This window comes from Danio rerio, chromosome 5, assembly GCF_049306965.1.
Source record: "Danio rerio strain Tuebingen ecotype United States chromosome 5, GRCz12tu, whole genome shotgun sequence".
Classification (NCBI taxonomy): Eukaryota; Metazoa; Chordata; class Actinopteri; order Cypriniformes; family Danionidae; genus Danio; species Danio rerio.
In genome coordinates, this window is record NC_133180.1 from 33,436,489 (window position 1) to 33,459,307 (window position 22,819).

The 22,819-nt window shown below is 35.6% G+C and overlaps 2 protein-coding genes across 14 annotated transcripts in view; both read left to right on the top strand.

Annotated features, from left to right (window-relative positions):
- Positions 1-210: 210 nt before the first annotated feature.
- crata (carnitine O-acetyltransferase a) lies at positions 211-15,046 on the top strand. The gene is given in 14 exon segments (NM_001005587.1): positions 211-268; positions 1,933-2,211; positions 2,299-2,417; positions 4,523-4,576; positions 4,708-4,873; positions 7,690-7,864; positions 10,086-10,264; positions 10,374-10,474; positions 10,870-10,989; positions 12,373-12,495; positions 12,598-12,733; positions 13,446-13,508; positions 13,613-13,750; positions 14,407-15,046. Coding segments are annotated over 14 exon segments (1,896 nt in total). The 5' UTR covers positions 211-241; the 3' UTR covers positions 14,623-15,046.
- Positions 15,047-15,531: 485 nt separating this feature from the next.
- Positions 15,532-22,819, top strand: part of fkbp15a (FKBP prolyl isomerase family member 15a) — a 34,232-nt gene continuing 26,944 nt past the window's right edge. For 7 of the 13 annotated variants that reach the window (XM_073952306.1, XM_073952309.1, XM_021474029.2 and 4 more), the window contains exons 1-5: positions 15,532-15,635; positions 19,229-19,335; positions 19,428-19,509; positions 19,603-19,672; positions 20,394-20,468. In XM_073952306.1, the coding sequence (XP_073808407.1) occupies positions 15,571-15,635; positions 19,229-19,335; positions 19,428-19,509; positions 19,603-19,672; positions 20,394-20,468 (399 nt within the window). In that variant the 5' untranslated portion in view covers positions 15,532-15,570. Of the gene's footprint in view, positions 15,636-16,774; positions 16,991-19,228; positions 19,336-19,427; positions 19,510-19,602; positions 19,673-20,393; positions 20,469-22,819 lie in introns of those variants that run through there. The other 6 variants (XM_068219191.2, XM_073952311.1, XM_073952314.1 and 3 more) reach the window with 3 other exon arrangements.

The window sequence follows — 22,819 nt, forward strand, 5'->3', positions numbered from 1 at the left end:
ACAAGGGAAGAAAATCAACCGTTTAAAAGAATGCAAACTTCCGCGTGGATGTGGCAACCCATTTTGTGGGTGTGTTTGGTTTGTTGTTATAGTCGCGCCCCCAGCGGCGAAAAGGAGCAGTGCAGCAGTGATGGCGCTCAGTGTTTTCCTTCAGCTCTCGTTTACTGGACTCTGACCGCAGTGATCTCTTCTGTCCCTCCTCTGAGGCCTCGATTTGGGGGCGTTTTAGTGAACTTCAGTTATGTTGGGCATTTTAGCCAGGACGATGGTGAGTAAGCAATACACATGATTCTGTTTTTAAAGATAGTCTGTTGTTTTATTCGACATAAACAAGGTTAGCTGACAGCGTGTAAGACGAGATGTTTCAGGGACATTCATGTTAATGGTGAGATAGCGGCAGTGCTAGGGTAGTTAGTAGGAAGTACCAATACATTCTTGACAGTTTCCTAAAATTAAGTACTTACATCGTGTGCATGTGTAAGTGGTTTCTACTTAATCTCTCCAAATGAATCTAACGTTGTGTTGTTGTTAATGTCACGCGCGACAATTTTATGTCATGTTAAATTACTGACAAGTGCAGTGCTGACTTGTGTATTTTAGTATATATGTCATTGCATTTACCATGTCGAATTATTAATACATAAAGGACTACATTAAATAGTTTTGTACAAATTAATATGCTAATATAATGATGAATACATAAGTGTCTTCAAAAATAATGACAATAAATATATTACAATGGCAAAGTTTCATATTATTTGTATAAAGCACACCTATTAAAAAGACATAACTTGAAAATAATTTCTTTCTCTAGATTTCTGATTTATAGTTATGAGTTTGAGTAAAATGAAATCCATATTTTACAATTTACTGATGTCATTTCTTTTAAAGAAAAAGGCCTTTTTTCCCCCTTACAGTTTAACAAAAAATGTGCTATGCTTTCAGATATGTTTATATTCAGTTGTTTTGTACACATAACAAATAATTTACATTAGAGCTGCTCAATATATCGTTTCAGCATTAATATCGCAATGTGATCAATTCGCAGTAGTCACATTGCGAGTATACGCAATGTTGAGTCTGGATTATAATTGCATTATAATAATAAAAAAAATTTTTGAGGCCTATGAGGGTTTTAAAAGTATTCAGGCTTATGTAATTGTACAGTTGATAAAATGTTTATAAAATAAAGACTTTGCAGTTTTATTTTACATTTGATTATTCAGTTTACTGTATATCCGAATACAGATCGACTCCTTGGAAAACAATAAACCGCAGTTTAAGTATTATCTTTTTCTTTATTGTATTTATCTATGCTTGTAGATTGTTTTTTACATTTTATTCATATACACTCCCAGATAGAATCATCCCAATCAATCTAAAATGATCAAATCTTTCCAAATATTTATTCAACACATCTAGTTAAATTGTGTATATAAATCGCAATATATACTGCAGAAAAAAAAATATTGCAATGTTAGGATTTTCCAATATAGTGCAGCCCTAATTTACATTCAGATGATTAAAAGTTAAGAAATCAATGTTTTGTGAAATATCCATGATGTTTAAACACAATAAAGTAAAAAAAAAATTTCTGACCAATTGTAGTTTTTTGAGGGTGTGAAAAGCTCTTAATATAAATATTAGTTCATTAATTTTCCTTCAGCTTAGTCTCTTTATTCATCAGGGGTCACCACACCAGAATAAACCTCTTATCCAGCATATGTTTTACACAGTGGATACTCTTCTAGCTGCAACCCAGTATTGGGAAACACCCATACACTCTCACATTCACACTCATACACTACAGCCAATTTAGTTCATTCAAATCAGCTATGGTGCCTGTCTTTGGACTGTGGGGGAAACTGGAACTAAATAATAACATATTTATTTGAAATGCAGTCACTCGTATATTGTCTGTGATATTTTTAGGTAAAGGCTGGCATGGTGAAACCTTCCGGCCTGGTAAAGCCAGTGTCCGTAACACGGGTTACTGGCCGCTACCTGACCCATCAGGAGGGTCTGCCAAAGCTTCCAGTGCCACCTCTCAAACAAACATGTGACCGATATCTGGCTGCCCTGGACCCCATCGTGGACCCAGAGGAGCTAAATCACACCCGAAAGCTGCTGGAGGACTTTCAGAAACCTGGCGGTGTGGGAGAGAGACTTCAGAAGGGCCTGGAGAGTCGGGCAGCGAAGTTGAACAATTGGGTAAAAACCTACTGTTGATTTGTCAGGAGGCCAGACTGGCTGCTTGTAAATGTCTGCTTTTTAAGACTCCTTGTTTCTCTTTGCTAGCTCTCTGACTGGTGGTTACAAACAGCCTATCTTGACTACCGGATGCCTGTTGTTGTCCATTCCAGTCCTGGGGTCGTCCTTCCCCGCATGGAGTTCAGTGACCGCCAAGGCCAGATGAGGTCAGTACAATGTGGGTTTGTCTGCTGTTAGAATGGTCAGATAATCTGAGCACTGGTCAGATGCTGTGTACTTCAAAATGAAATGTGTGCTGCTTTGAGCCCCTACTTAGATTTTAAAAAAGATTTTGAAAATCTCAACATGCTTGTTTTTGAATAAAAAATACACACTGGAAAGTTAGTAAATATATTTTACATGAACGTGATTGAAATCTTGGTCTTTATTTTTGTTAAATGTGTAACTAAAATAAACTTCTCTGACCACATTTCTTGAACTGCTCAATCTTGCAGATTCGCACTCTATAACATCAGAAAGGTCTAACCCTTCCTATCTGAACATGCAGCTCAACTCCTTGTTCAAGCTCTTGTTCTCTCCAGACTGGATTATTGCAACTCTCTACTAGCCGGGCTTCCAGCTAACTCGATCAAACCTCTTCAGCTGCTCCAGAACGCAGCAGCACGAGTGGTCTTTAATGAACCTAAAAGAGCACATATCACTCTGCTACTCATCCGTTTGCACTGGCTGCCAGTTGCTGCTCGCATCAAATTCAAAGCTCTGATATTTGCTTACAAAGCGACCTCTGGCTTTGCTTCTTATCTGCTCTCACTTCTGCAGATTTATGTGCCCTCCAGAAACTTGCCTTCAGTCAAGGAACGTCGCCTAGTGGTTCCATACCTAAGAGGGAAGAAATCACTTTCCCGAATGCTCGCATTAAATCTGCCCAGTTGGTGGAATGAACTACCTCATCCTACATCCCTCTCATCAGAACAGCAGAGTCACTCGCTGTTTTCAAGAAACGACTAAAAACTCAACTATTTAGTCTCCACTTTCCTTCCTAATCTGCAATTGCCTCTCTGGCTATACCACTAACTGTACTCAAAAAAAAAAAAAAAAAAAAAAAAAAAAAAAAAAAATTTTACTGATGCTCTCCTTCTTAGACTTTACACACCTGAAACTTGCCTAAAGCACTTATTCATTGTTGCTCTTATAGTTGTATAAATTGCTTCCTTGTCCTCATTTGTAAGTCGCTTTGGATAAAAGCGTCTGGTAAATGTAAATGTATAGTTATAATTAAATTAGTAATTATTAATGTAAGATTAAATATAGATAAAATATTTTTTATGTTGAATTATAATTATGGTTTGAATTTCATTTGGTATTTTTTTTTCTATGTGTAACCCACCGGTCTTAATGCACCCAATAGTCTGAGCTGGGATTAAAATATCGATTCTTTGTAATGGAGTCAGTTGCTTTAACAAGGAGACTAAAGACCATGGCCACTAGCCTCTATTGCTAGAGCAACTTTTGAAGTCAGAGGAGTGAGGTTTACCTGCACAGCACTTTGCTAGCTGGTCTCTGTTACACTCATCCCCCTAAACCTCACTCCCATTCTGGACGAGCCCCCATGTGTAACCCACCGGTCCTACTGCACCCATCCCACTCTGAGCAGGGATCGAACTGGCGATTCTTTGTATGGGAATCAGTTGCTCGAACAAGGAGGCTAAAAACCATAACCTGTAGCATGTGTCAGAGGAGTGAGGTTTACTTGCATAGCCTTTTGCTAGCTGACAACTGTTACATTTGTATAAATATTTAATATACAAAAACTTTTATTAACTTTTACTATTTTTATAAAAATGAAAGCTTACAATTTTTTTGTACAAAAATTACTCCTGAATCAAACCCATGACCTTAGTATTGCCAGCACCATCATGGTGCTACAGGAACAGGAAGTTTCAGACATTGCAAATTTTATTTTAGGCTCATTCAGATGAGTTATAACCACAGACAGTAGTTAACCAAGAGTGACGTTAGATCAGAGTGAGGTGGTTGTTTCCAGTTACCTCTACTGTGACCTTTATACACATTAACCCGCTCTTGCCAACTCAAAGAGAGCAAACCGTTGCTCTCAGTAAAGTGCTGGCCTGAAGCTAATCTCACCACATCTACTAAGATGAAAGCCAAAACTGTTCACAGATCAGCATTAAAGTGTGTAATGTGTATATAATGCATGTAAACGTCAAACAGCAAGTGCTACCGTAATAACATGTAATTAATCAACTGCAGTATGTTGATGTTAATCCTAAAATGACTATGTTCCTTACAGATATGCTGCTAAATTGATTGCAGGGGTTTTAGATTTCAAGAGCATGATTGACAAGTGAGTGACACATACTTTCCTTTCTTTTATTATTTAAAAGTCAATCAGTTGTCTGTATGACTGTTGCGATGTGTGTATAAAGTTCATACAGTGTGTTCCAGTCAGTCATCATGTCATTGCTCTTTGATTAGTGAAACATTGCCGTTGGAGTATCTGGGTGGAAAGCCACTCTGCATGCACCAATACTATCAGGTGCTCTCGTCCTGCCGCATCCCTGGAACAAAGAGGGACACTGTGGTCAACTACGCCATGGACAAAAGACCCTCCACACACATCACTGTGGTGCATAACTTCCAGGTTCGTCCCTAGTATCCTATTCTTCAGTCACACGGTTGTCAAAATTGCACTGTTGTTAGTCATAGTTTTTAACTTTATGCAGAAATAATGTAAAATAATCTTCCCGTACTCAAAAACATTACTACTAAAAAATTAAATTGAATAACATATTATTAATCTTTATTGTAGTTTCATCAGTTTCTTCAATGTTCATGAACATACAAATATGGCATCAGTTACTTCACAAACATTATTAAAAAGGGTTTTAGTTCCCCTCACTTTATTTCAGTGGTTCCCAAAGTGGGGGTCAGGACCCCTCGGGGGCGTCACGGGACAATCAGAGGGGGTCGCCTGGTGATTTTCAAAAGTCAAATTGATTTTATTAAACTGTTAGAACTACCATATTTTATCTATAATCTACTAAAGAGCAACTTAGTAGTTATTAGTAACATTGTTAGCAGGTTAATAATAAACATAAAAAATAACATGCAAATAAAAAGAGACAGCAATAGCGTCAAATGCAGCAGATTGATTTTATGGCACCAGGTTAAGCTTTCTGACAACCAGATGGCCTATGAGCGGTGTTCTCCACAATTAAAGGATGAAAAGACTTGGGCCTATTGGTATTTGTGTGTCGTTGTGTGCAAGGTTTTATATTTATAACCACAGCACAGAATATTGAGTGTCGCTAGTAGTGACTGGCATTTTTATTTTGGAGATCACGGGCTGATAAGTTTGGGAACCTCTGCTCTATTTAACAGTGTCCAGAACAGGAACAAAAGGGATAAAAAATAAAGCATCAAAACAAACATAAATAATAATATCAACATGCTTTGAACATGTTTTGTTTGGTTGATGTTATTTGCATTATATCAGTCACTTTAGAATATAGATCCTGGCATATTTCAGATATAAAAAAACATTGGATCTCATTTATAAAACTTTGCATAAAAACCTTCCTAAAAGGGAATGTTTTGAATGTATTAATTAATGATCATGGCTCATATGATGATTTAAAGGGCTTTAATTAAATAAATATTTTAGTTAAATAAATTTACTTAAAGCTGCACACATTGTCCCATCAAGTTTTTTTTTAATAGATTACAACTTTTGATTGAGAAGTGGCTTATGTATGTCCCCCTCCCCCCTATTTTTTGTGTACACCATGTTTATAAATGAGACCCAAAACAAAGATAGAAGTAAACAAAATCCTCCCTCTGTCCCTTTACCTCTCAAAAGACAACTTTCTAGAATTTTCAACCTACAAGGTCTTTGTTATAATTTTAACCCAAAATTATATATAAAAAATAAAATAAAATAAACATTGCTACGAAATAAACCAAATAAGACTTTCTCCTGAAGAAAAAAATATTATCAAACATACTGTGAAAATATCCTTGCTCTGTTAAACATAATTTGGGAAACATTTAAAAAAGGAAAAAAAAAATCAACGAGCGTTTAATATTTTGCATTTCAACTGTATATGCTGCGTCCCAATTCGCATACTTATATTACATGCTAAAAGTGTGTACTTTTGTGTTATAGAAGAGTATGCAAGCTTTGGCAAATACTTTTTCCTCTTTAATAGATTGTTATGTTGCTTGGTTACGTCCCCTGTCAATCATCTCGACACATTATCCACATTTCTTTCATATTTAATTACATACCTTATAGAATAAGCAGGATAATTTGTCCATCACTAGTCTTTTATGCAGAGAAGTCTCCTCAGGTCTTTGGATAATTATGCATTCAGAAGTTAATGTCCTAACAAGTCTTAATAAGCTCTTTATTGTTGTTACTGATGAAATATAACATGGAAAACGCGATTTAAATATTTTCCAGTTGGCAAGGTATTATTTAATAGTCATTCAAACAATTATGGTTGATCTCTATTTGATGGTTGGTCTCATGCATCCTCTGTTTGTTGTTTTTTTTACACTTTTTACCCGAGTTTGTAGTAATTTACTTTGGACACATTTACATGGACGGTTCTACATTTCAAATTTTTACTGTTTGAAATGTTAAACCATCTGAGAAACTTTGGCATACTCTTTTTAACATATTATGGTTTAGGACATACTAATTCTATTATTTAATACTATTTAGGATGAACTGGGATGCAGCAACAGTCATAATTAAGGCATCACACCTGCAAACAATAGCCATAAGTAACTAATAAATAGGTGAATAGACACTCACATTTCCCAGTTACTCAGTAGTGTAAGGCGTCACAGTCGGGTTAACTTCGAGCGCAGTGAATAGGAAAGCACAACAAATCATTTTTGATTTGCTGAAATAATAAAAGAAAAACTCCACAATGGTGTTATCAAGACTTTCAGAAAAAGGAAAAAAATGTGTGAGACTGATGACGGCAGGCAGAGAAGAGAATATAGTCAAATTTACTCTCAGTCCCATAGACGCTGCCTTACAAGTACCTAGCTACAGCGGTAATTTTCTTTTTGTAATTTGACACAAATATGATACAATCAATCATAAATTCATATAAATGTTAATACAACATTTAGTTAAAAAATGTAATATTAAAAACTTTCAAGTATTTAAAATTATGATGACTGTTTAACGCATTATGTTAGTTTTTCGAAAAGGGTGCATGACATAAGAGAAAAAGAGACCCAGACGTTGTCCAATTCTAACTTTAAAAATGTACAACCTATAAATATTTTTCACCAGTCATTATAATATATTGCATACTTTTTGAAAACATGTTTTTATTAATGTATTTATTTTCCTGCATCCAGGACTTGTTGTTTACTTTATGACTTGCTACTTGATGGTGAACAGTAATACATATAATATCTTGTTCTTTTAACTTGTAGTTCTTTGTGCTGGATGTGTACAACAGTGACGGCACACCACTGACTGTAGACCAGATCTATATACAGCTAGAGAAGATCTGGAACTCCTCCTTACAGACCAACAAAGAGCCAATTGGCATCCTCACCTCCAACCACCGCAACAGCTGGGGCAAAGCTTACAACAACCTCATTAAGGGTGGGCACTCACTCTGCAATTTATTTTTAGGCATGTTAATAGGCTAGTAACTAAAGAAATATAGTGCACAGCATATATGAGTAAACCCCTTATAAATCTGTTTATATTTTTAATAGGAAGCTATACAATGTTATATCAGTGCATATACATTAGATTAGTAGTTAGTATTGAAGCCAAATCTGGAGCTAATCTAATAAAAAACCTTACGATAACTACTAGTTACTACAATAAAACTAGTACACCTAAATTTTTATGCTGCTTTGACACAATCTACATGGTAAAAGCGCTATACAAATAAAGCTGAATTGAGTTTATATATTGTAGAAAAATATTAAATACAAATTTAAAAAGAGGAAAAATCAAGAGAAGCGGGAAAAAAAATGAAAAAATTAGTTTAATTTTGTTGGTTATAATTTTTTTGTGGCAGCACTAATGCAGTCGATGTATCGGTCCGTTGTGTTAAAGAAAGAGCTGCGCCAAAAAGCGAAGCTCTCGATTTACCAGTCAATCTACATTACTACTTTTATCTATGACCAAACTACTACCCAAAGCTCATGGCCGAAAGGACACGATCTTGGATCTCGGATATAAGCTGCCAAAATAAGTTTCCTTATCTGGGTGGCAGGGCGCATCTGGGAGAAGCTCGAGAGTAGAGCTGCTGCTCCTCCACATTGAGAGAAGTCACCTGAGGTGGCTCGGGCATCTGTTTCTGATGCCTCCTGGACGCCTACCTAGGGAGGTGTAGGGAGGTGTAGGGCCTCAGGAAAGACACAGGACAAACTGGATAGACTATGCCTCTCGGCTGGCATGGGAACGCCTCGGGATCCCCCTGGAGGAGCTGGAGGAGGTGTCTGGGGAGAGGGAAGTCTGGGGTTCTCTCCTACAACTGCTGCCCCCCGCGACCCGGCCCTAGAAAAGCAGAAAAAAATTAGATGAGATTTTCTAAATGGGGTGTACTCAATTATGCTGAGCACTGCATGTTATATACAGTTTCAACATTTGGAATCACCATTGTAATTTTTATAAGAAAATTAAAACTTATTATAACTTTAAATGCCTTAGATGGGGACTAGTTTGTTTAGGTTTGTTAACAGGGTAAATGTTTGTTTCTATACAATGATACTGTATTCTATTCTGTATTTCGCTTCACAATTAATAAAACAGTTAATCACTAACAAAGTTAAAACATTTGTTCAGCAATGATATATTAAAGTGCTTATATTATACTGTTTATGATATTATAAATTATTATTATTATTTTTAAAAGTATCTCAGACTTTCAGGATATAAAAGGAAATAAATTTGTTACAAATTAACTCTAAAATAAAGTAGATAACTGCATTTTGTTTTCAGCAGCAGTTCAGTATTTTTTCTGCAGAAATTTTAAAGAAAAATTCATGTTAAATTGTTATAAGCTATGAACCTAACTAACCGTTATGAGGAGAATCACAACATTACAACCTCTCAGTTGAAACAAAGTAGTAAATAAAGGTGATCATTATTAGTGAGGGAAAGACTACAATGTCAATGGCATTGACGCAATCAAACTGAAAATGAATCAAATGTATTAGTTGTATCAATATATATATATATATATATATATATATATATATATATATATATATATATATATATATATATATATATATATATATATGTATATATGTATGTATATGTATGTATATATGTATATATATATGTATGTATATATATATGTATGTATATATATATGTATGTGTATATATATATATATATATATATATATATATATATATATATATATATATATATATATATATATATATATATATACACACACACAAATAATTTGATAATTATAGTGTGAAGGCAGATGCAATACTGCCATTCACAATGCTTAAAGGAGTGGAGATAAAGACGGCGTGCTTTAATTTTTGAGTCTGATTGGTGGAATATTCTGTACAGCATCATGGATAAAATAACAAACTTGTTTGCTTTAAATTTACTACATTGACATAATGCAAACAGATGGATTTAACAAAAGCAAATACAATTGATTAACAGTCTCAACTTTTTTTAAAGGTTTATCAGTGTTAAAAAAAGGACAGCTTGTCACTCTAATAGATTGCAATAATAGCAGGTGATGACAATTATCTAATCAGTTTTCGATTTATTAATTCCTGTTTGTCTATTTTTTTAAGAAAAGGCCATTACATCTTAAGTTATTTCTTATTACCTTCAGATAAAACCAATAAGGAGTCCGTGAGAGCCATCCAGAAGAGTATTTTCACAGTCTGCCTGGACGCCCCGATGCCACGTGCTTCTGATGACATGTACCGGACGCGAGCGGGAGTTCAGATGCTGCATGGAGGAGGCAGCCGGTGGAACAGCGGAAATCGCTGGTTCGACAAAACACTTCAGGTTAGACCTATGAGCTATGTATCTTCATTAACATAATATTAACAAATCAAATATTAGAGATGAACCACATGAAAGATGATGGGAAAGACTGTTCATGTTGTGTTTGTAGTTTATTATAGGAGAGGACGGGACATGTGGGCTGATCTATGAACACGCTCCTGCTGAGGGCCCTCCTATTGTGTCAATACTTGACCATGTGGTGGAATACATGTAAGACATAAAATGAAGACATTTTACTATAAATATAACTATATAACAATAACCACATCAGCTGTCACACCATTAAACTTTATTTATTTAAAGAGTATTTTGCTTCTGTTTCTAATTGCGCCAGCTCTTTAAAGCAGGGTGGATTTTGATTTATCTGTCATTGTTTTCATCATTCAACATCTTTAAAAACGATTCTGAAAGGAATTTTAAAATTAAAGCATGGTTTTTATGTGCAACTTTTCATTGGACTCCTGTTTTTAAAATAAATGCTTATTGTTATTGTTATAATTATCTTTTTGATAAGTGATATTCTTTAGTGGAAAAACTGCTTTTCAAGTGGTAGATGGTAACTAGTGTACACTGATAAGCTTTACCCTTCTGCTATATTTGCACAGGAAGAAATCAGAGATGGTTCGCACCCCAATGGTCCCACTGCGTATGCCTCAGAAGCTTCGTTTCAACATCACACCAGAAATCAAAAAAGACATTGAAGACGCCAAACAAAACATGAACATGTGAGATTTTCATTTACAGTTTGCACTACACACTTTGACTCAATTGTATGTGGGATTTAAAAGCTTCGACTTTTGAATAGATGCAAAGAATATAGCTATGAAAAGACCATTCAATCACGTTACATTGAATGAGGAAAAGTGTTACGCTCGGTATGTTCGCCACAGCATAGAACGTCCACAAATATTGTGGTCATAATGCCAATTGCGTTGCAGGATTTTTTACAGGATCACTTTGTTGTTAGCCCTGTTATTTTCAACTAAGGGCCTTTTCGCACTATGCTATCCCAACTGTGCCCAGGCCCGTTTCAAAGATCGTTTGAGAAGTGTTAGTGCGCTGAATCGGACTCAGGCATGGTTCACTTGGCCGGCCCTGGCCTGGTAGGAAGAGGTGTGCCAGAGCGCGGTTCACTTGGTCTTTGGTGCGGTTTGCTTTTTAGTGTGAGTGCAAAACGCGCCCTAGCCTGAAACTGAAGACGAGAGGTGACTTTTACGGGACTGTTTGATATAGATTAATTATTCTTACTGTTCAATGAACGCAGACTGTTGTAGATTATTGAAGACGCAAACCCCTCACTGCACCACAGCTGCACCTTCAGCAAACCTCCTAATTCCTGCAACACGAGGACTTCATGATTGTTTATGAGCGTCAAAAGTGGCGGATCTGTTCGGCGAAATGTTTGACTGCGTGTCACCGCATATCAAACGGCTAAACTAATAAAACTAAAGCAATCTCCACTGTGCTGAAGCGAAAACGCTTACTGATTAGCGGGCCATCGATGACGTAAGTGCGCCCAGGCCCAGATGTAATGTGAGTGCGGGCCATCGGGGGAGACGGGAGGGGGGACAAGTGTGCTTTGGCCTGGTTCAAGGCAACTGTACATAGTGTGAGTACGCCCTAATATGTGCCTGCATGGATTTTGACAGGAGGAATCAATTTAGGAACATAGTATTCACCAAACTGCATTCTCTGGTTAACATTAAACAACTGTAAATGAGATGGGTGTTAATTTTTAGCTTGAGCAATCTGGAAGAAACATGGCTAAATGTAATCAGTGCTTAAGCAATAGCAATAATGGGACAGGTCACTTCAGATTTTATTGTTGATTTCAAAAATGTATGTTAATTGTGAGTTCAGTGAGCAGTTTTCTGCATTGCACCATTCATTTAGAAAGGACATTGGTCTTGGATGAACTGCCCGGAGGCGAGTTGAGTTGGGGTTCTGTGAATTTTAGCTAAACTCGAACACCTATAAGGTTTTGAGAAAGTTAGTGATGGTTTCGTAAATGCTTTTAGCCCTCTTTTATTTTAAAAACTGTAAATAAATAATGTGATAGTATCTTGGGAAAATGTAAGAATGATTGTTTCTCTTCTTCTTTTTTACAGCATGGTTCATGACCTGGACCTGAGAGTCAATGTGTTCACCCATTTTGGTAAAAATTTCCCAAAGTCTCAGAAGATGAGCCCTGATGCCTTTATTCAGATGGCTCTTCAGTTGGCGTACTATAGGTAAACCTCACCAGCAGCACCATTATTAATATTTGCTATTTTTGTAATGTAGCTAATGATCAGTTACATATATTTAGTTGATGTGTGCACTGATTGTTTCAGGATTTACAAGCGCTGTTGTCCCACCTATGAAAGCGCTTCACTTCGCATGTTCAGACTGGGCCGAACAGATACGATACGCTCGGCATCCAGCGACTCCGCCAGCTTTGTCAAAGCTATGGACGATCCTGTCAAACATGTGCGCTCCCCTCTTTTACTGATTTGTATTTCCAAATACTTTAGTTGAGAAGTTTCTGGGTCAGTAAGATTAATATATTTTTCATATTTGTATTCAGTTGACTAAAAGTGAGAGTAAATAATGTTAAAGTGGCGTTCCATTCATCAGTAAATACTGGGAAATCATTCACGAGGGTCATTTCATCATGTTAGCATTATTTCAGCACGATCATGTGACACTGGACTGGAGTAATGACTGCGGAAAATGGACATTTTTTAAAAGATTTATTAAAGAAAACGTGCATTAAATTTACATCAAATTACAAAAATAAATCACTGCATATGCAATGTGTTTCTAATGCAGCGTCTATGGGCATGAGTAAATTTGATGTGTTCTATTCTCTTCTCTCAATATTTTCCTTCTTCTGGAAGTCTTGATACCAGTACTGTACTCTTCTATTCACTGCGCTTTAAGCCTCACATGAACATTTTAAAATATATTAAATTAGAATACTTATTGTAAAATCTACTAATATTTAACAATATTACTGTATTGTTTTGTATTTCTGATCAAATAGTAGCAGTTTCTGTGAGGAAAATAGATGCCTTTTAAAAAACATTTTAGCAATCCTCCTGACCCTGTACCTTTGAACAGTAAATTATATCATTTATGCAAAAGTGCATTTGTAAAGTGCTCTAAATGGTAACAATCTTCCTTTTTTTTAAATGATCAGAACACAGAGAAAGTGGCTCTGCTGGACAAAGCCGTTAAAGCACACAGATCTTACACAGATATGGTGAGAAAACGCATGCTGGTGATGTTCAGATGGTAAATGTATCGGTTATTACTGGACCACACTAAATCTTCTCCACATTCTTTATCTTGTGTGTGGATGCGCAGGCCATTCGAGGTCAGGCCATCGACAGACATTTACTGGGACTGAAACTACAGGCTATTGAAGATCTGGCTGCCCTGCCGGAGATATTCATGGATACCTCATATGCTGTGGCACTTCACTATAATCTCTCTACCAGCCAGGTACTGCTAATTAATGTGAAAGCACTGATCTACGGTCAGAATAGTGTAAATAAACCCTGATAAAAAAAATTGTGTTTTTAAATTAAGATTTGACATCATGAGCCGTACAGCACAACTGAACATCATTTTTTGTGATGTTATAAGGTTATTGTTTATTTAACAATGAATAATTTATGTATTTATTTTTATAATTTTAATGAATGTTTGGTGCTTGTTGAATTTTTAAATATACATTATAGGTGACTCATTTGCACACAGTTGCCAAGATCTTGTCATGCATGTACAAACCTGCTATCGTGCATTCCACTATTTTATTTGACTATTTTATTATTATTTTTTTTGATTTTACAAATCACATATTTAATTGAACTATTTTTCCTAGCCAGTGTTTATTTACATTTTTTATAAAATTATTGCATTGGGAAAAATCATCATAACTCATGAGAGTAAGAAAAACTAAAACTGAAGTATAGTACACGTATTACATGTATTTCAGGCAATAGTCTTTCGATGTAGTTGATCCAAATCTAATGTAAAACGTTTTTTCTGGATACAAGCTTCAGAGCTTTGATATCAATCATAGCATCACTAGTAATCTTCAGACCATCTCTAAATACATATTTCTAGACTTTTGTTTTTCCTCTTTTTTCTTCCAGGTGCCAGCTAAAACTGACTGTGTGATGTGCTTTGGGCCGGTGGTGCCTGATGGTTATGGCGTATGCTACAATCCCATGGATACCCACATTAACTTTGCAGTATCTGCGTTCAACAGCTGCCAGGACACAAATGCTGTCCGTCTGGCTCAGGGTCTGGAGGACGCTCTGCTGGACATGAGGACCCTGCTGGAGCAAACACCCAGAGCCAAGCTTTAAAGACTGCCACAATCACCAGTTCAGTTTACAAAAACACTTAAAAGAACAGGCATTTTACAAAGAGAGTTTTACAATTCAGCAGTCTGCATCAGAGTCACCTGGACTGCTTTTGTTGACAAGCTTCTACACTAAATGTTTATCTTTTACTTTTTATGTTAATGTACTCCAAGATTAACATATAAAAATTAATTTATAATTTGATTTGTTTTTCATTATTGACAATGTACCCAAAAATATGCATTATGGTGAACCCGTTGTTGAAAATGCTCATGTGAATGTAGATGTAAATTAGATATTAAATGTAATTAAATATATAAAAATGCCATAATGTAAATAGTGACATTTATAACCATTTTCTTTGTACATTGTTGTAAATTTCCACATGCTTTTAATAAATATTAATACTTTAATAATGGGGTCAAAATTCGGCTTGGACCATACCTTCATAGTCATCTGTCATCTGTTGTTTTGTACACACACACACAAATAATATATATATATATATATATATATATATATATATATATATACATACATACATACATACATACATACATACACACACACACACACCAGATGCAGTAGTACATCTAAGAACAATATATTTCTTATCCCTTGTGGTTTAAAAAGTTTTTACTCATTATTAACTCAGTATCACAATAGTGTATGAATAAGATAAATAATGGTTGTACTTTTCTGCATATATTATTTAAACAAAATAACCTGTCACAATTGGTCAAAGTTGCAGTTATATCACTAACCCCTAGGGTCCTCAATTGATTCTCGATGATCAATCACGAACTCGTCACGTGCTTTCTGTAAAGTGTGTGCGTTTTCATCATACCTGGGTTGATCAGGTCACGCAGAAGAGCAAAATGCATATATAAGTCCGTCAAAGACACCCGCGCTGATTCAGCTTTACTGATCCTCTGATCTTATAGTAGGCCTATGGAAAAAATTAGAGACGTCATTCCTGATTATCACGATGGGGATTTTCTGTGCCCTAAAAGTGGGTAAGTATGATAAAAGAATATACTAACATGTTTTTGTCCAGTTCAGTTTAAATATTGAGGAAAATTAAAATTTTTGGACAATTTCATTATTGTAGGATTATTTTATACTCTGTTGTATTAAATGTGTTCAAGCTTTATTGAATTTTGTATTTTATAATTATACTAATTTCATTTGTCATTTACAGATTAAATGACAGTCGGTTATTTGATGTAGTTAGTGATATATTCTCCTAGATTGCACTTTTATGATAATGTAATTGACTATTTTTGGATTACTTTTAGATTACTTTTGTGCTAACATTTATTTGACTATACAGATGTTACAGCCATGTTTCATTTTAACAACAATAGACTTAGCTTCTGTTTAAAGCGCATTGTATGGACAGTAAATACTTCAATACCTTGCTGTTAGTGTTTCCTAATATTATCACTAAATAAACACTTGTGTCTTCACTTTGTGTCTGTTTTACATACAAAGGGGGTTGAAAAAACGAGTTACAGGACAAAGTATTTATCGTGTGCTGACAAGATTAGTTGTTAAATGTTCTGATTTCATTAAAAAGGTGTCAAAAAAAAGTTAACTTTTGGTGAAAAATACTATTCATGTTTTTTAACAAAAAACCGCAAAGCACTACATGGACCAGGTCAAATCCTGATATAAAAGAAATAAAAAAAAAATGTAAAACTAAGAAAAAATGTCCTTACCTGCATTGCGTCATGGGGCAACATGTTTGCTAAGATGTCAGCTTCATGTTTTAAACAGTCCATCTTGAAATTTGAACTAACAAAAGCTTAAACATCATTTGCTTTGCACATCATCAAAATAAACTTCAGTCACGCATTTCTTATGCTAAGATCTTTAGAAACGCCATGTAAAGTTTTTGTTTTGTTCTTCTTTTCATCCACTGACGGAACAGTGGCTGTGTGTGACATCTTATCTAACATGTTTTCCCCCCAAAGGCAGTAGCCTATTGCTGTTGTGGTTGTTGCAAATATCAGAAATATTTGGATTCTACATTTTATGGCTCCTTGAGCATACATAAAACAGCCATTTTACTTGTTGACAGCACTTATGGAAGCAGCACATGCACTTTGATGAGGTGAAACCCCTCCTTTGGTAATTTCATTCACATGTTGTTGATTACAGTTGATTTAGTTTGGCTTCTGGAAATCTGATCTATAGAGGCACGCTAGTGACTGCTATCCTAGCTTAAACAGCAATATAAGAATTGGAAAAGGAGGAATATCATTACGTCTATTTTTCTGAGGCTTCTTAGCCTGTTCCTCAGTGACCGAAAACTGGCGGCCATGTCAGCTGTGTGGGATACTGACTATCTGTGGAGGGAGGTCCAAGGGTCAGTGCTAGTATCTGATTTGTGTCTTCTTTCATCTGGATGTATTTATAAATGATAGACTGGACCTTGCTGTCCTGTAACTGTACTTTGGTTTAAAAGTTCTAAAGGTTTTTGATATAGTGTATGCTGGTCCTGTATGTCTTTTGTGATTGCCATTCATAGTTGACATTTTTTTTCTGTAAATTAAATTGTTTAAAATCTTGACCTGTTCTCAACTTTACACTTTTAACATTGTATCATTCTGCATTTTAGTAATAGCTGGGTCCAGTGTTCTGTAAAAACCTGAGTGGACCAATTTGAAGTTTCCTAAGCAATTCTTCCACTGTTTTTATAGATTGAAATCCTACAATCAAAACAAGCTACAAGTTTAATATCCTGTTACAAATTGTAACAGGATATTAAACTTGTAGCTTGTTTTGATTCGTTTGAAAGATTTTCTAAGAACAATGTCATTTAAAATGGCTACACACTACATGTCACATGATATAAAGTCACACTGTGACACATCAAATCATAGTTACTGTTAATACTGTGAAGAAATATAGGCTAAATTATAATTATGCAAACAAAAGGGACAGACAGATTGATTTAATGATTGTGTAATAATTTTTAAGGGGTTTTAGCTTTATTTGATAGGACATTGTAGAGGGAGACAGGAAAGAATGGGGGACAGAGGAAGAGAGGGGAAGGATTGGCAAAGGACCACGAGCCTGGAATCTAAATCGGCTGCCATGAGCTCCTCAGTGCTCAAAGTAACAACCCCATTGACTTGTGAATCCCACTATCCTTGGAGGTGGTTATAAACATGCAAAACTTGCACACAACGGTGCACACACGACCACTTGAAGACTTAAATTCAGGAGTTTACATTTGTATGTTGCCTCATTACAAACATATGCAGCAAATTTGACAATAATACACCTGTTTGGGGTGGCACTGAATAAGCTAATATTCTCAGTCTTACCTGAATTTTTTATTCTAATGAGGTGTAAACTGATAAGATAACATTAATAAGGTCCATGCACCCCTGCTGAAAAATCCAGCTTAAACCAGCCTAGGCTGGTTGGCTGGTTTAAGCTGGTCAACCTGCCTGGTTTTAGAGGGGTTTTAGCCATTTCCAGCCTGGCCTTAGCTGGTCAGGCTGGAAAATGAACAGTCAAATCCGGCTAAAACCAGCTTGACCAGCCTGGTTTAAGCTGGATATAGCTGGTTTTGGCTGGACTCCCAGCTTGGCTAGGCTGGTCAAGCTGGTTTTAGCTGGTCATCTCCCAGCCTGACCAGCTAAGGCCAGGCTGGAAATGGCTGGAAACCAGCCTGGAAGTGGCCAAAACCACTCTAAAACCAGGCTGGTTGACTAGCTAAAACCAGCCAACCAGCCTAGGCTGGTTTAAGCTTAATTTTTCAGCAGGGACTGTACACAATACCTGTTAATTAACCTGTTTCCGTATTTTGTGATTCACAAGCATTTTTCGTTTATTTACTGTTATGAAATGCATGATGAGACCTCAATCTCTGATCTGTCGACTTTCGATGTTAAAAATTCATCTCAACAGTTTAATAAAGTGACTTTTATTGACATTTTAGTAGTTTGAAATAATTTAATATATAAGAAATACGTCACTTTTATTAACTTTTTAAGGCTAAAAGTTTTTAAAAGAAAGATTGAGACCAAAAAATGCAATTCAAAAGCATAAATAAACAAAGGAAAATAAAAAATAAAAACATGAATCACAAAATACAGAAAACTGCTAATTTACGAATATTATTTTACAGTGTCTCACATGCATAGGAAGTATAATGAGCTATGGTATAGCTAGAGAATAGGGGGAAGGAATGATAGTTGTTGTAATTTCACTAGGAAACATTGTGACCAATCAAATACATTAATTTGTATTTGATTTTGCATTACTTTTTGTGTACATTAATGATCACGTGAGTAATATCAGAGTCTGTGTTTTGTTCCGATCGGCCTGGATATTACACTCAATTGATTTACACCTTACTGAAAGAACAAAGGGGTTTGAGACTCTTGGTGTGTCATTACCATGTACTAAGCTCCTATTATTGAGCTATATCTAGGTATATCAAGATTTTCATTGTATGGCACCTTTAAAAGATGGCAACGATCATATATAAATAGCAGATGGTTTGGGATTACATCTGTGTGCATTCAATTAAAAGTCAGAGATACATTTATGTTGGGGAATATATAACATGCTTATGTCTTCATTCCTCAAGGGCAAAGCTGGCCTCTCTCTTTGGTCTGGACCGAGCAGAGTGTCAGGGAAATGAGTCCTTCCAATTCACCGCCCCCAAACAACCAAAAAGGACAAGCGGTGTATTAGGTATGTGGTACAATGGCAGTCATGTAGCCTTTTTTGGCACAGTTTATTGTGCTTTTAGCATTAACATGTAATGTTTTTAATGTTTTTTAAAGGGCTGCCTCCTAAGAAACCTCCTCCTCCTCCTCCATGTGCTCCAGCTGTGCTGTTTGCTACAGCTGCTCATGCATTCTGCTTGTTAGTATACAGATGGCACTTAACGGTTGTTTATGTGTTTCTTAATTAGAATTAGTTCACACTTTTCTTAAATGAGCTTTGCTTTTCCAACAGTGTAAATGGGCAATATGTGAAGCAAGGCAAGATAGGAGCTGCTGTTTTAGGGAATCATGTCACCAAAGAGGTAGGACAGAATGCTGTGACACACAGTGGTGTTTTCTTTACGAACGAATCTGTTTTGAAACAAATAGTCTCAATCATTATTTGCTATATTATGTGTTGCTGAATTATGTGCTATATCATGTAAAATGGGATCATGGAAGGAACATTCAAAAAGCAACTCATGTAAACACATTAATATTATTATTGTCTTATTTAGATTAGGCAAATAACTTGATTACTGATGTCCATGTAAACACATTCTGTGATTCAACGAAATATACAATAAAGGGCCATTTACTTTATTCCTAATCCTAAATAAATCAGCTGATTGAACAAATCAAATAAATGACTCGATTTAAATGACTTATTAGACATTTAATGTCACCTACTAAAGGGGTTACTTTCTTATTAAGGGCATTATTTCCACATATTAAATAGTAAAGTAAAATGAAATCATCATTTACTCATACAACTTCATGCTGTTTCAAGCCTGAATGAACTTCTTTCGTTCAGAAACATAAAAAAAAACATTAAAAGATAATGCAAGACATGTATATTTATCCAACAGTAATCAGTAACTATGAAGTAAAATGAATCATGGACATTGTAGAGTAAAAGTTGTCTAATAAATGTGTGAGAAATTCTAGGAATCAACCAAAACAATTCTAAAACTCCTGGTTATGTCCAGTTGATGGTTATCTTACATTTTCACAATGTTCATTCTTTTTCATCTGCAATTTTAGTACAAGATTCTGTTGTACGGCAATAAACAAAAGCAGATCACAACGGCTCGAATCCAGCGTGGATTTGTGCTCACGGTGAGTCTTCATTCTGTTCTTTTTTTTATATGTATTTAGTATATTTAAACCAGAAACGAATGTGTAACCCAGGTTACCAACAGAAACAGGATTAAATTAATTAATTAAATATGCTGAACTTATAGTTTTTCTCTTTCTGTTTTGCAAATTACCTTTATAGCCAATTATAGAATACATTAAAATATTTTTTTATCTGTAAAAGCGATCTAAAAGAGTTTAGAATATCATGTGACGTCTTTCCGGTTCCGATCACTGACGCGGGTAGATTTCGCGCGCACTCGCATCGGCGGAGCAGACGAGAGCAGACGCAGATTTAGATTCTCTCTCTACATTAAGTTGTATTGAACTGGAAAATAAGAGATTTTTTGATTTAATGTTGAATTATATGTGTCTAAAGACAATATAGAAGAAAGTGATGCTCGAAGAAACCGTTTATGTGAGTTAAATATAGTTAATGATCGTGACGGAGCTGATTACAAGCAGCCTGGCTAATGTGTAACTAGCTCCATTAGGAGATCGTCTGAAAGGAAACGCGATTAAAGTTAAATGCTGAAAAAGAGAATAAGCAAAAGGATTGAGTGAAGAATTTCTTCGCATTAAAAAGATTAAAAGTTCATCTGGTTTTGGTCAGGTTTTTTTTTGTTGTTGTTGTTTGTTTGTATTATTTTTCCTCCTTTACCTGGATTGGTGCCATCGTTGTGCTCCTGTGTGCTCTGTTGATTTGATGCTGGATTGGGATTGGAGCTTATTGGATTCTGGATTCGTTCTAACTCCTGTGTTCGCTAAAGGGGTTGGGACTGGCGAGCCATACGAACCGAACTTCAAATTGTCATTGTGTGAAACTGATACTTGTTGCCGATCAGGACGGTAGGAAACTGAACTACAAGCACACACAGTCGTTCAATGATTTCTTTTGGGAAAAGGATTCACTCACAGAGGAGAAACTGAGTGACAGACATTTCGTTGTTGCTCCTTGAGATATTTTATATTCACTAAAAAGGTGAATATACACATACTGACTGTTTTTTGCAGGAAAAGAAAAGACTTTTAAGAAACTGAATTTATTGAAAGAAAAGAGGGAACTGTGAAGTGATTACAAGTGAACTGTTTTATTGGTTCGTTATTTCATTTATTGTTGATATACCAAGTGGTAATAGGTTTGGGTTTGTTTATTAGTTTTTTTTAAACGCACAGATTAGAGAAGTAGAAAACATACACAAAATTGAGAAATTAATTCAGAAAATAACTTCTTTAATATTTTATTTAATCAAGATTGAATTCTTTACTTACAAGGGAAATTTGTTTTACTGATAAAGAGTGAAGTTTATTTATTTTTTTTCTGAGAAATTGAAAAGAGTTGAAAGTGAAACCTGTGAAAACATAGGATTATTTTAGTTATATTACATCAACAGTATTGAGTAAAGGTGGTTATACTTACCTAAAATATACTTACCTGTTGAGTAAGTTCTGGATTTGAAACCTGAAATCAAAAGAGAAACATTTGTGAAACATTATTTTATTATTTGATATTGAATATTTTTGTACCTTGTGACAATTTTATTTTTCTTATGATTTATTTGCTGATAAATTGAGACTTTACAATTAAATACAAGACAATACAATCAGTTAAAAAACCTTATTGGTTGTGTGAGTGGTTCATTATTGTTGTGACACCCTGGTTCTCTGCAGACGAATCTAGGCTTCTGATTTCACTGGTCCATATTCAAAGCCTTTCTCAGGAAAGTGTTACAAAAACTTGGCGAGCCAGCCAGGAGAATTTAGAGTGTCATACAACAATAGTGACTTCTCTGTGTGATAGAACAGCGAATAGTTCTACTGACAATAACCATGGATATTGTGAAACATGAGAACGTAAGCGTTTCTGATGCCGTTTTAGTGAGCGGTCTAACGTTATCCGAATCCGATAAAGATCTTGAAGCATGGTTGACACGTTATGGTAGCATCAAACGAACCCTGCTTATTGATAACCCAGCCTCTGAGTTTCATAACCAGGCCATCATAGAGTTTGACAATAGCTCAGCCATGGAAATATTGCGTCCTTTGTTACCATTACGAATTGTGAGTACATCTAATGTAGACACAATTTTTAGCGTGCGCGCTCTGAGCAGTGTTTATTCACAGTCGACTGGTAGCGATATCACTAGAGAGTATTTGGAGGAACTACAAGAAGTCGCTAGACTTAGTGGGAAACCCTTTCAAGAAGTTATTCAGGAGGAGCTAAAGAAACTTAATGCTGCTAGCTCCCTTGCTGAATTCTCTTCCACATCAGACATTGAAAATGATTTTTCAAATTTGATTAATCCTCAGGATCGTCACCCAAAATCTCAATC